Source organism: Panthera pardus, unplaced genomic scaffold (assembly GCF_024362965.1).
Source record: "Panthera pardus isolate Hobbes unplaced genomic scaffold, ASM2436296v1 HiC_scaffold_27, whole genome shotgun sequence".
Taxonomy (NCBI): domain Eukaryota; kingdom Metazoa; phylum Chordata; class Mammalia; order Carnivora; family Felidae; genus Panthera; species Panthera pardus.
The window spans coordinates 29,476,760-29,490,483 of record NW_026526843.1 but is presented as its reverse complement, the minus strand read 5'-3'; the positions used below and the strand labels follow the sequence as shown (position 1 = coordinate 29,490,483).

Here is a 13,724-nt window from a genome sequence, read left to right as displayed (position 1 = left end):
ATAAAGGTATATTAATGTGAATCTGTCATTCAGCAGAATGTCTAACATATGAGGTTATTTTGGTTAATGAAATGTTATGGTGACCCGGTGGCCCGGGTGGCTCAGTCAGTTGAGTGTCCGACTCTCGATTTTGACTCAGGTCCTGATCCTAGGGTCGTGGGATCAAGCCCCGCATTGGGCTCCGAGCTGAGCATAGAGCCTACTTGGGATTCTCTCTCTCTCTCTTTTCCTCTGCCCCTCTTTCCCACTCACATTCTCTGTTTCTAAGATAAAAAAAAGAAAAGAAATGTGAAAACATGCACTACATTTTTCTCTCAAATTCAAAGAATTTATTAACGTGAATTGTATATTTGTTTCAGTGAATTTCATTGGAGCCGCTTGTCAGTTGTGTGATCTTAGGCATGTTATTTGGCCTCTCTCTGTGCTAGTTTCCTCGTCTGCAGAAGAGGTTAATGGTAATTCACGCAGGTTGCTTAGCACAGTACTTGGTACACAGTAAGCCCGCAGAAAACTGTAGCTATTATTGTCATTATTCATTGCTGTTACATGTAAACCACCACCTCGCCGTACTGGGGGAAACAAAAAATGCAGAAGACTCAATCTCGTGCAAGAATTATTCAAAAATATCAACTTGTCTATTGCTCAGGGGTTAAGGTCTTCTCCTGGTTGTCAGGGGAAGGAACGGTGACAAGGAGCAGGCTGAGGCTAATGGACCTCAATTCTCTGGCCTTGAATTTGAATTTGGTTGCTCTTCTTAGACAGTCACCTCATGATGGTGAGCTCTCTTTCCTCATCTTTCACACCCCCATCTCAACCAGGATGGTGGTCAGCTTTCTTGTTCCTGGAATAAACGGACTGAACACTCTTTTAAGCTAAAGGTTAAGTGGCGTTTTGAAACTATAGAATGCATTCATCTAACGGAAGGACAGGTTTGGCCGTGGAGACCCCTGAAGTCTAAGTCTCTAAAAATAGAGCTACCCTACGACCCAGCAATAGCACTACCAGGATTTACCCAAGGGATACAGGAGTGCTGATGCACAGGGGCACATGTACCCCAATATTTATAGCAGCACTTTCAACAATAGCCAAATTATGGAAAGAGCCTAAATGTCCAGCAACTGATGAATGGATAAAGAAGCTGTGGTTTATATATACGATGGAATACTACTTGGCAATGAGAAAGAATGAAATCTGGCCATTTGCAGCAACGTGGATGGAACTGGAAGGTATTACGCTGAGTGAAATAAGTCAGTCAGAGAAGGACAGATATCCTATGTTTTCACTCACATGTGGATCCTGAGAAACTTCACAGAAGACCATGGGGGCGGGGGAAGGGGGAAAAATAGTTACAAACAGAGAGGGAGGGAGGCAAACCATAAGAGACTGTTAAATACAGAGAACAAACTGAGGGTGGATGGGGGGGAGAGGGGAACATGGGTGATGGGCATTGAGGAGGGCACTTGTTGGGACGAGCACTGGGTGTTGTGTGGAAGCGATGAGCCACGGGAGTCTGCCCCCAAAACAAGAGCACGCTGTACACGCTGTAGGTTAGCCAATTTGACAATAAATTATATTTAAAAAACCCTGAAAAACATAAAATAAATAGCAGAAGAACCAATTTAACACCTTGAAATATTTTTGCCCGAGTCTCTGTTGGAATTGAGGTTTTGATGTGGTGGGTGGGCCTACAGAATTCATTGGAATTTCTTGGAAATTTCTTTTGCTTAAAATGAAGAAATAAGACCCTTCTGGATATTTCTTGGGCTGTTGTGGTTATGCGCCTGGGCCAGGGTTGAGTTAAAAGGAGGGTAGGCAAGTGAGAAAAAGAGAAAAGACAGCTCTGTTGCTTGACCTTGTGATGGGGGCTATGGAAGGAGATGTAAGGAGCTCATCTGCATATGGGCCTGAGTTCTGTTTTTTCCTTTCCCTTCTATGCCCAGCTGGCCAGAACCATCTCCTCGTGCCCCACTGGCTACCTCCCAGAGGAAGTGATGAGCTGCCAGCCTCCCTCACTCTCCCGCTCCCTAAACCTCATCAATAGCTCTGGGCCCAGCTTTTGACGTGGATTTCTTCCTCCCCTAGGGCTCCACAGTCTCTTTTTCCACTTCCTGTTTAAAAACATTTGTTTCGTCCTTTGTCTCTCTTCTTCAAGGGAGAAGTGGACAGAGACTTTTCCTTGGTCTTTATCTTGCCTCCTTTTTTCCCCCCTAAACCAAGATTCTTGGGCCTGGAATATGAGAATGTTGAGCTCCAAATCTGCAATTCTCATAGCAGCTCTAATTGTGTCTGGTCCTGTGCTTAGGATGGGTTGAGGCATCTCAATTATGTACCCAGGCCTGAATGCCACCACTTAAATCTCTTGTGTCCCTTGATTTTATAGTTTTTATTTTTTCTTAAAGTAGGCTCCATGCCCAACGTGGGGCTTGAACTCAGGACCCTGAGATCAGGAGTCACGGGCTCTACTGACTGAGCCAGCCTGGCGCCCCGTGTCCTTTGATTTTAAAAGCAAGAGTGCGTGCAGGCGGCACCTTTTGTATTTTTAGAATCCAAAATATTGGCCTGTAAATGTTGGGAATTAAGACATTCACCGTGAGACCTACCCTTTGTGTGTGGAAGGGATGGAGGTGGACTACAGCTCAACGCATTTGAAAATTGTATTTCTAGGGGTGCCTGGATGGCTCAGTTGGTTACGCGTCCGACCTCAGCCCAGGTCATGATCTCACGGTTCACGAGTTCCAGCCCCGCATCGGGCTCTGTGCTGACAGTGTAGAGCCCGCTTGGGATTCTCTCTTTCCCTCTCTGCCCTTCCCCTCCCTCCCTCAAAAATAAACAAATAAACATTTTTTAAAGTTAATTCACCACACGTTCAGAGCTGGCATTTGCTCACAGGTTGCACCACAGGTTGGCAAACTTGGTTTTGAAAGGAGACTGGGAGAAATGAGGGCGGTTATAATGGAAGCACACCCGGCCTTTTGTGGAAAGGGTACAAATCGCATCACTCTCTCAAGGCCCGAAGTTGTAAGCACCAGGAGGCTGAATGTCTCTAGGGGAGGTTGGTAACTTTTCCTATTTTCCTAGAAGTAAAATGACTCGGCGGGGAGTTGGGAACTTTGAGTCTCCAGCCCTTTGGAGAAAAGAGTTCTAGGCAGGACGCAGGTGGCACGCGCTGAGGCACTGAGCCCCAGCTGGCGTGTGCTGCCCAGAGCTGGATGATCTAGGTCTCGGGGGAGGGCGTGGCCACCCAGGGGCCGAGGAACTCTGCGCGCTTTCTTGAGCTGCCTGCTCCACCGTTCTGGGCCTGTGTCCCAAATCTGTGAAATGAAGGGAGTGGACTGGATGACCTTGAAAGCCCCTTGCGGTGCAGAGACTACTGAGGTTTCTTCTCCTAAGCCGGATACAGAAGAGAAAGGTACTTGGCTTGGAAGAGCCACGTGGCACAATGGGACTGGTTCTCCGTGGATGCCCGTCTTTTACCGCAGGGCCAATGAGCGTTTGTCTCACTTGCCGAATTAAAAAAACCTCATGTGAGAGTTCCACAGAGGAAAATGAGAATATGGTTCCTGAGATGATCTGGCCGAGGCAAGGACCGGCTCTCGCTGGGACACCTTACCGCCTGGGCTTAATGGGGGTGAGCAGAAGTCTCACTGAACCCCGCTGAAGGTAATGGCACGCAGCATTCCTAGGATGAGGGCTATGTTACCATAGCAACTGACTCCCGAGGCGTCCGCTCCAGGCGTTGAGAAGCCCAGGCCACATGTGGGCTACAGCAGGTCAAAGGAGGCCAAGTTTAGCTAACCTAGCAGGAAATGCAGTGGAGGATTCTATTTAGCTCCCTTATTCCACCTCCGGGACGCCAACGTTCCCCAGAGGTATCGTATCAGCACCAAACGACTGCAAGGCAGGTCAGCGCATCCACGCGTGTGCTCCGAGGACGCCCAATGATAAGCACGACGCCCCATCACCTCAATTCTGGCAAACGTATTTCTGTTTTTTATTATTTACTTATTTAAAGCAGGCTCCATGAGGGGCTTAAACTCATGACCCTGAGATCAAGACCTGATCTGAGATCGAGTCAGACGCTTAACCAACTGAGCCACCCAGGCACCCCAAAACATTTTTTCCTGTCCTTTTTAAAACAACTCAGAACGGGGTGCCTGGGTGGCTCAGTTGGCTAAGCATCTGACTCTTGATTTCAGCCCAGGTCATGATCTCACAGTTCGTTGAGTTCAAGCCCTACGTTGGGCTCTGTGCTGACAGATCTCTCCCTCTCTCTCTGCCCCCTGCCCTGCTCGTGCTCTAATTAAATACATAAACTTAAAAAGACTAAAACGACTCAGAACAAACTCCATTTCCCCTACTTTGTATGTAACTGCAGTGACTCTTTGTTTAAAAACTTACTTTTCACACTTACCTAGGAAAATTTACATTGATGTGAAAAAGCTTTAGAGACTTTAGAAAGATCCAGAATTTTTAATTCCTGTAAAATGCTGAAACTACTGTATACTCCCCTCCCCGAGACTGTGTTTATAACTTTTCAGCCCAAACTAACATCTACAGAGAACAGAAAAGGGACTCGTTATTCTCGCAGGCAGTCTGAGCATGAAAAAAGAAATGTTGTTAGTGTGTCAGACTAGATATGAATGTTGACTGCAGGATTTGGGCCGAGTGCCGTCTGGCTTTCAGTCTCAGCATGGCAAAGCCACGTGTTTGACTAAAAATTTTGTTTTGGGGCGCCTGGGTGGCTCAGTCGGTTAAGCACCCGACTCTCAGTTTGGGCTCAGGTCGTGATCTCATGGATGTGAGATCGAGCCCCATGTCTGGCTCTGCGCCGGGCTCGGAGCCTGCTTGGGATTCTCTCTCCCTCCCTCTCTCTCCCTGTCTCCCTCTCTCTCTGCCCTTCCCTCGCTCACGCGCACGTGCTCTCACTCTCTCTCAAAATAATAAAAATAAAAATATTGTTTTCAAAATCATCTGGTGAGGGTGGCGGTGGCATGCACAGGTGCATTCCTGAATGTTCCTCTCTCTCAACAGGGGCCCCAGCAGGTTGGACTTTTAAACAGGTTTCCCTCAAAGATACCTAATGGGTTATTCATCCTCTGAAACCTCTTGAGAGTTAAAAGGATGATCTGACGAGGAAGGCCTGGTTTGGAGGGCCCAGGGGGACTGTGGCTTCTTACTGGGATGTGAGAGCTGCTGACACCCTGAATACTGCCATGATATTTTCGTCTATAGAATTAAGGAAAATTTAGACAAACTGGGTCCAAATTCACTAAAACTCCATACCACCAGATCTACACCCCATCTGCATGACTGCACTCACGTACATACCATGGAACAAAAATAACAAACTCATCCCGGATTTTGTTTTTCACAAATAATCTCTTAATACAACATGACCTGGTACCGTCTCAAATGGTCATCTTTTGACACACAAATTAGACATCACTGCCCGAACAAATGAAAGAATATTTCAAATTAACACAGGTAAGAATCTGGCATAAACTGAAACCCTCCCCCCACCCAGCACCAAATTCCATAAAACCCATCTCTTCAAAATAGTACCACCAAAAAAAAAAAAAAAAAAAAAATCCTTAGATGTTAGAAAGTCCTCGAGAATATTCACTCATAGAGCTCAATCTGTGCCGTATCTTCAAGGTATATGTTTGTATGCAATTCTTCTCTAAGCTTTTCACCCTTCTTAGCTCAGTGAAACTGTATTAAAAATTGTTCTTGGGGCACCTGGGTGGTTCAATCGGTTAAGCGTCCGACGTCAGTTCAGTTCAGATCTCATGGTTTGTGAGTTTGAGCCCCGCGTCGGGTGCTCTGCTGTCAGTGAAGAGCCTGCTTCGGATCCTCTGTCTCCCTCTCTCTGTACCTCCCTCGCCTGTGTTCTATTGCTGTCAAAAATAAATAAATATTTTAAAAAATTGTTCTTAGGGTTGGGGTGCCTGGGTGGCTCAGTCAGTCTGACATCGGGTCAGGTCATAATCTCATGGCTCGTGAGTTCGAGTCCCACATGGGGCTCTGTGCTGACAGCTCAGAGCCTGAAGCGTCCTTCCGATTCTGTGTCTCCCTCTCTCTCTGCCCTCCCTCTCTCGCATTCTGTCTCTCTCTCTCTCAAAAATAAATAACGTTAAAAAAGAAATAAAAAAATTGTTCTTAGGGCACCCTGGTGGCTTTTGATGTCTCTCTCTCTCCCCCTCTGCTCCTCTCCCCGACGTGCACTCTTCCTCTCTCAAATTAAAAAAAAAAAAAAGGTTATTTCCCAGGTTTCGGCACCAAAAAAAATTGTTTGCTTCAAATTTTTCAAAATGTTTATTTATTTTTGAGAGAGACAGAGACAGAGCATGAGCAGGGGAGGGGCAGAGAGTGAGGGAGACACAGAATCCGAAGCAGGCTCCAAGCTCTGAGTGGTCAGCATAGGGCCCAACAAGGGGCTCGGACCCATGAGCCATGAGATCATGACCTGAGCCGAAGTCGGACGCTTAACTGACTGAGCCACCCAGGTGCCCCTGTTTGCTTCAATTTCTAAACAAATCTCCAGTTTCCTCCAACCCTCCACTATAATGTTTTCAGGCTGACACATGAGAGTTTCAGAACATTAAAAGTAGGGCCGCCACTTTCTACAATGCTTTACTACAGACTGAAACAGCAGGAGAACCAGGCACTTGGACTTTAAAGCCGTCTCCCTGCATTCGTCTTGGTGTAACTAAACAGACATTAGTTACTCATATCGTGTGTTCTCTGTATGTGAATAATTCCCTCACCCCAAGGCCTGAATGTACTTTTGTGTGTGTGTGGATTTAGCTAAGAACTTATGCCTGGTTTTAAATATTTAAAGTAACAATACAGTCGAACCCTCTCATAACCTAGGTCCTTTGTGTGTTAATGTGCATAGTTCCCAGATTTAACTGAGCCCAACATGACTCCACACAGAAATGCTCCCTAAAAGACGTGTTAGAAGGAGTTGAGCTTGGGGCACCTGGTTGGCTCAGTTGGTTAAGTGTCCAATTTCAGCTCAGGTCATGATGTCGGGCTCTGTGCTGATGGTGTGGAGCCTGCTTGGGATTCTCTCTTCCCACCCCACCCCCCACCTCTCAAAATAAATAAACTTTTACAAAAAAGGAGTTAAACTTTATCTACCCTTGATTTTGTACAGGGAATTCGAAGAAGCAGTTTGGTTCTCTTTTACTGTTTTCCTTTAAGAAATCAAGATCCTTCTGGTAATGGGCAATTTCCATAAACCGGGGTGTACTTATCCCAACTTCCATTCACCAAAGACCTAAAGTTCAAAACTTATTTCCCAAACATGGAAAAGGTAACCGAAGCAACAACTTGAGAATGTCTGGAACAAAAGTGTCCAAGACCCAAAGCAGATTTTAAAACGGCTGCCCAGCCACATTGCTTTTTTCAAGTTTACTGACCTGTGCCTCGGTTTGAGTCACATCCATACATATGGTAATCTCCTTTCTGAGGGAAGAAAATCGCCAATATTTAGTATCTGGAGTTGTGGATGAAATGAGATATACAATGTACAGTTCATGCTTGTTTTTAGATTTCTATTTTCCCCAATTCCCCAGCACACATTTCTGTAATACCCAAGTCCGGGCTTGCTTCAGGGACAACTTTCCTTTGTGGGCAAAATTTCAGGGTACGTTGAAAAACTCAGAGTTCAAGATCAATGTAACTTGAATCAAACGGATGCACAAAAAATTCCGGGACGACCAAATTATCAGCATTTTAAATAAAGACCAGATCCAACCCTGCACTTGCATGAGGGTGCCTGACTCCTCATCCTGATCTCAATCCTGAGCCAAGAGAATGAGATTTAGGAAAACAGGAGCGCGGCCCAAGTTTCTTGACGATTCATTTACATACTGCAGGAAAATATTTACCTCGATGCCCAGCCCTGTAGGCATCACTCCCACCTTGGACGGAGCTCAAGGGCTGGCAGATTTCGGTGGCTTCCAGCCCATAAGTAGCTTTGGCTCTGGAAGGGAGGGAGAGAGACCCGGGAGAGAGCCAAAGGCGTCCCACGCCGCCGAGCCCCTGGCGTCCTAGAGAACTGGGCCCCTCCAGAGCGAGCCACTCACCGCGCGAACACGTCGGGGTACTGGGTGCGTTGGAAAACGCTCTCCAGCTCCTTCAGTTCCAACCGCGTGAACAGGTGGCGGAGGCGTGGCTGCCTGTCCTGGGGCTGCGGATCCTCGGTGGCCGCGTGGGCCTCCTGCTGCTGCTGCGGGGGCTCCTCTCCACCGTCGCCGCCCTTCTGGATCTCGTCTACGGGGCCGGGAGCTCCCGCGCCGCCGTGGCTTTCTTCCCCTTCTGCTGCTGCTCCCCGCTCAGGTTCGGACAGTAGATCCTTCCCGACGTCTCCTCCAGTTACTGAGATCACGGTAGGCTTAGCGTCTGGAAAAGAAAAGAGAGATCACTACGTTGGAGCCCAGGGTACGTGGGGCAGCGACCCGAGAGCAGCGACGCTGGCCGCGCGTCCCGTCCCCTCGCCTCTCCCAGGGAAAGGGCGTTTCCCACGGTTCGCCAAACGGATGTCCCGGTTCAGGCCCCGACCCTGCCGTTCTCGGAACTCATCGTCTCCCAGGCTTTGGGAAGCGGTGTCTTCTAGGGGGCTCCCGGCCGGAGGTTCCATGTCCCGAGCGCTGTCGACGCAGCCGTGCGCCTTTATAGACTCCGCGCTGCGGCCCGCGGCAACCCCCCGGGTCGGGTCGTCTTTCTGGCACGGGGTCCGGGTTACCGCGCGCCTACCCCTGGATCAACGGTCGCTCGCTTAGAACGCCCACTACCCCGGCACCTGCGTGCGTGGTGGGCGGGACCTGCCGGGGAGCACACGAGGCTGGGGCGTGGCCACGAGGTAGGCGGAGCGCTTGCCGGAAGCGTGCTGCGGGAGGGGGCGTGCCCGAGGGCTCTAACTCGCCGCTTACCCGGGGCATTACCCTGGGGCAGGGGCCTTGCTGGGCGGTGCCAGCCAGCCGGGGGCGGGGCGGGGGGCGGGGCACGAAACCTCCCACCAGCCCCCAGAGCCCTGAGAGAAGTGTGGCGAGAACGTCTCACCGCCGGGCTGTCGCTGCACCGAGGTCGGTGCAGGGCTGTCGCCCTAAGCTCCTCCGGGGCGAGGGACTCAGAGGGAGGGCTGGAGAAAGCGCGGGGCCCCTGGCAGCCCCAGCACGGAAGCGACGGTGGTCGCCCTCGCCGCGTGGGCTCTGAGCGCATCTCTCCCCGCGGAGAAGTCGGTAGTTAATGGACGGGACTCTCTGGTTCGGCTCCCTTCGCACCCAGAGTCCACGAGCCGGGCTGGCGATTCAGACGAAACGATTAGCTGGGGGGTGGGCTGCTTGCTCTGGGGTTTTGCAATAACGCGCTGAAAGCGGAGCCCACCAAGCTTCCCTGGGCGATCAGGAGCGGGAGCTTGAGGCTAGGTTTGCAGAGCACCGTGGGTGCTCAGATCCACGCTGTAAAAAACCCAACCCGTCTCTTGCGAAAGCAACGAATATTCTAGATTGGTAGTAAGGAATTCAGGTTGGTAGTACAAGTGTAGAACCCTGCCCCCAGTTTTGTGCATCCAAGAATGCTTGCACTGCCCGCGGCCCTTCCTTTGGCCCTGGACTGTGGGGCTTGCCAACCTCTGCATGTCAAGCTCCGCTGTCCCCTCTCTAGCTGTAGGTCCTCTGCAAAAGCGCACGTGTTTCTGCGCTGGGCGGGTGCTGGGGACTTGGGTTAGTTTCCAGCTTTTTACTCTCCTCCTCCTCCTGTTCCTCTTGGTCCTCTTCGTCTTTCTCCATCTCCCTTTGTCTAGAACCACCTTCCTGAGTTCTTGCTCTGCGCTGATAAACGTCTAATAAAAAAGAAGGCAGATTGAGGGCTCTGTTTCTCCCTTCCAAAAATGTTTTGCATAGTGTCGAATACCGCTTAATGACAGTCTGCGCGCCCCTGCCACTTCCTCTGGCTATAGTCAAAAAATATGTATGTATATATACCCAGTGCCCAATAACTCGCTGGACCTGGTGCGAATGAAAGCTAACTTACACCCTGATGCCGAATCAGCAATCACGTAATGATCCGGTATCAGAAAGACGTCAGCATCTTAGTCCCTCAAGGAACATATGAACTATTCAGTGCTGTCCTCTTGGATAAGATCCAGGGTCATCGATTTTTCACAAACACCTTCTCATAAACACCATTCATACAATCCAGTTTTTAAGAAGTCCAAATATTTTGATGGTTTTCAATTTTACCCATGTCTCAAGGATGGGTGAAGAATTCATAGAATTTCGAGGATGGTGAAAAGTCAAGTTTTTCTTTATTTTTTTGATGTTTATTTATTTTTGAGAGACAGACAGAATGCGAGCGGGGGAGGGGCAGAGAAAGAGAGAAACCCAGAATCCAAAGCAGGTTCCAGGCTCCAGGCTCTGAGCTGTCAACACAGAGATGTGGGGCTCAAACCCATGAATCAGGAGATCATGACCTGAGCTGAAGTCAGATGCTTAACTGACTGAGCCACCCAGGCGCCCCAAAAGTCATGATTTTAATTATGTCCTTAAGATTTCTCTTTACTTGGGGCGCCTGGGTGGCGCAGTCGGTTAAGCCTCCGACTTCAGCCAGGTCACGATCTCGCGGTCCGTGAGTTCGAGCCCCGCGTCGGGCTCTGGGCTGATGGCTCGGAGCCTGGAGCCTGTTTCCGATTCTGTGTCTCCCTCTCTCTCTGCCCCTCCCCCGTTCATGCTCTGTCTCTCTCTGTCCCAAAAATAAATAAAAAACATTGAAAAAAAAATAAAAAAAAAATAAATAAAAAAAAAGATTTCTCTTTACTTTTCATCAAGCACCAGTAATCTGAGTTCTGGTCCCTGGAATTAAGCACCATCAAGGTCTCGTATTAATAAATTTAATTTAGATCCCCCCTCAAAAAAGAAATGTTTTGCAGGTGGGAATGTGTTAGTATCCTGAGTGCTGAGAATAGCCTCTAATAATGGGTCCCATGCTCGACAATGTACATGATTTATCCTGCTTTTACTTTCACAACCACCACTGTCAGACCCATTTAATAAAAGAAATGAAACCATTTTCATAGGCCCCTAAAATTATGGGGGCCCCTGTCCACCTCACATTATTCCAATTCATAACAATTATCACCTACTGTGCGCGCCAAGTAAACATACTCTCTCAATGCCTCTTGTTCCCGAAGGGTGAGTAGAAAAACAGTTACAGGATGGTGGTGGAATTCACTTTGAAAAAGCTGTCAAGGGGCGCCTGGGTGGCTCAGTTGGTTGAGTGCCGACTTCGGCTCAGGTCACGATCTCGCGGTCCGTGAGTTCGAGCCCCGCATCGCGCCCCTGTGCTGACAGCTCAGAGCCCGGAGCCTGTTTCGGATTCTGTGTCTCCCTCTCTCTGACCCTCCCCCATTCATGCTCTGTCTCTCTCTGTCTCAAAAATAAATAAACGTTAAAAAAAATTAAAAAAAAAAAAAAGAAAAAGCTGTCAAACCATTTCATTTCCACAGCCTCTCCCTAACTACTCAAGCCTCCTCAGGCCGCTCATGCTGGCTTCCGCAGGCCTCCCCCTCTCTCGGCTAGATACTCTACGATCAGTTTGGGCTTGGGATCAGTTATAACATGAGAGACCAACAGTGGTTAGGATCATGGTGTGTGTTAGCCTGGCTAGAACCCCCACTACAGTTTGCGTGGTGTGGTCTCTCATATTTGAGATTTCCACAATTTATTCCAGCGCTTTCTTTTTTAATGTTTATTTATTTTGGGGAGAGAGAGAGAGAGAGACAGAGCACAAGCGAGGGAGGGCCAGTTAGAGAGGGAGACACAGAATCTGAATCGGGCTCTGAGCTGTCAGCGCAGAGCCCGACGCAGGGCTCGAACTCACAAACCACGAGATCATGACCTGAGCCGAAGTCGGACGCTCAACCGGCTGAGCCACCCAGGTGCCCCTATTCCAGCACTTTCTAAACTCCAGCCATTTATGTGCTCCTTGGGTGAGTGTCGCCTCTCTAAGCATCAGGCAGGTTAGTATTTGCTTAAAACTTTTAGTTAATTCGCTTCTTGAAAGCCTTACATACCTAATTGAGCCCCGTCTACGTAAAAACAGGCATAGAAGAGAATCGCGGGTTTGCTGTACCAAATTCATGAGGGCAGAGAGCCTTGGAGTCAGACTGCTGGCATCTGTATTCTGGCTTTCCTTTTCTTGTGCTAGCTGGCTAAGCTGGTGAGTTGCTTTTTCTCCCTGTGCCTCCGTTTCCTCATCGGTAAAATTGAGTAATAATAGTACCTACCTCATGGGGTTGTTGTGAGTATTAACTGAGATAATAAGAGTAGCTCACACATAAGCTGGTTCTTACTGTGTTCCAGACGATGGTCTAAGTGATTTATTTATATTAACAGATTTAATTCTCTTAACAACCCTGTGGACTCAGAGCTGCTATTATCTTCATTTTATAGGTGATGTCATTGGGTCACAGAGATATTAAATAACCTGCTTAAAGTCACTCACTTGGGAAATGTACCAGTGAACTGTTTAAATGATTTGAACCTATCCTCTGAGAACCATCCCTCGCACAGAGGACGTGCTCAGTAACTTTTGCTATTATGCTATATGCTATTATTATACTTTTGTAGTTAGTTAAGGAGAGATAACCAGACGTAAGAGCATCTTTCAGCTCAACACTTTCTTTATTAACTAATAAATTAGTACCATAGAAATCTGGTGGTAACTCAGTCATCAGTAACCCAGGGACAAGTGGTGATACCTAGAATACCAAGTTGAAATCAAGATGCTGAAGAAAAGTAGTTGAATATTCAGGAAGATTGAGGGGGCGCCTGGGTGGCTCAGTCAGTTAGGCATCATGATCTCTTCAGCGCAGGTCATGATCTCACAATCGGTGGGTTCGAGCCCCGCGTCGGGCTCTGTGCTGACAGCTCAGAGCCTGGAGCCCATTTCAGATTCTGTGTCTCCCTCTCTCTCTGCCCCTCCCCTGTTCATACTCTGTCTCTCTCTGTCTCAAAAATAAATAAACGTTAAAAAAATTTTTTAAATAAATAAATAAAAATCTTTAAAAAAATAATAAAATCTTAAAAAAAAATCATTCTTTGGGGCACCTGCCTGGCTCAGTTGGTCGAGCATGCGACTCTTGATCTCAGGGTTGTGAGTTCGAGCCTCACATAGGACGCCGAGTTTACTTAATAAAAAAAAGCATCATTCTTCACTGCTCCAACTTATTTCTGCTCTTTTTTTTAAGAAGTTTATTTATTTTGAAAGAGAAAGAGAGAGAGCCAGGGAGAGGCAGAGAGAATCGCAAGCAGGCTCTGTGCTACCAGCACAGAGCCCTACGTGGGGCTTGAACACCACGATCCACGAGATCACCATCTGAGCCGAATGCCTAACTGACTGAGCCACCCAGGCGCCTTTCCTTCTAATAATGAGTTAGTAGCATATATCTCTAGTGAAAACCTGTTTCATTGGTTCACTGGAAGAAACACGAGGTAACCAGAACAAGTATTTGAAACCTGCAAGCTAAAAACCAGTCTTACAATACCGGGTTTTTATTTCTTGTTGGAATTTTGCCTGAAAACTGGAGATGAGTGATGATACCTAAAAAACAAACAAACAAGCAAACACTAGATAATCTAGAGAGAACTTAGAACTTAGTATATTGACTAGCATAAGCCAGGAAGCCAAAACTCATCCTTCCGAACTCTGAAATCATA

General features: G+C 47.9%; 1 protein-coding gene across 2 annotated transcripts; it reads right to left on the bottom strand.

Annotated features, from left to right (window-relative positions):
* Positions 1 to 4,355: 4,355 nt before the first annotated feature.
* Positions 4,356 to 8,965, bottom strand: LOC109250752 (rhox homeobox family member 1-like). 2 transcript variants are annotated; one of them, XM_019421851.2, is made up of 5 exons: positions 8,569 to 8,965; positions 8,094 to 8,409; positions 7,896 to 7,990; positions 7,425 to 7,470; positions 4,356 to 5,897 (listed from the first exon to the last, which is right to left on the bottom strand). In XM_019421851.2, the coding sequence occupies exons 1-4, from the start codon at positions 8,645 to 8,647 to the stop codon at positions 7,442 to 7,444; spliced, it is 519 nt and encodes a 172-aa protein (XP_019277396.1). In that variant the 5' UTR covers positions 8,648 to 8,965; the 3' UTR covers positions 4,356 to 5,897; positions 7,425 to 7,441. The 2 variants fall into 2 exon arrangements, with proteins under 2 accessions (XP_019277396.1, XP_019277397.1); XM_019421852.2 differs by lacking the exon at positions 7,896 to 7,990 and having other exon boundaries at positions 8,569 to 8,956.
* Positions 8,966 to 13,724: the final 4,759 nt, after the last annotated feature.

What these genes read in the sequence shown, in the direction of transcription:
- LOC109250752 (XM_019421851.2), bottom strand. Translation starts at nt 8,647, where the DNA reads ATGGAACCTCCGGCCGGGAGCCCCCTAGAAGACACCGCTTCCCAAAGC. An exon ending in TACCCCGACGTGTTCGCGCG is followed by an intron (nt 7,991 to 8,093) that starts GTGAGTGGCTCG and finishes CCTCCCTTCCAG; the next exon opens with AGCCAAAGCTACTTATGGGC. An exon ending in CTACAGGGCTGGGCATCGAG is followed by an intron (nt 7,471 to 7,895) that starts GTAAATATTTTC and finishes TTCTTCCCTCAG; the next exon opens with AAAGGAGATTACCATATGTA.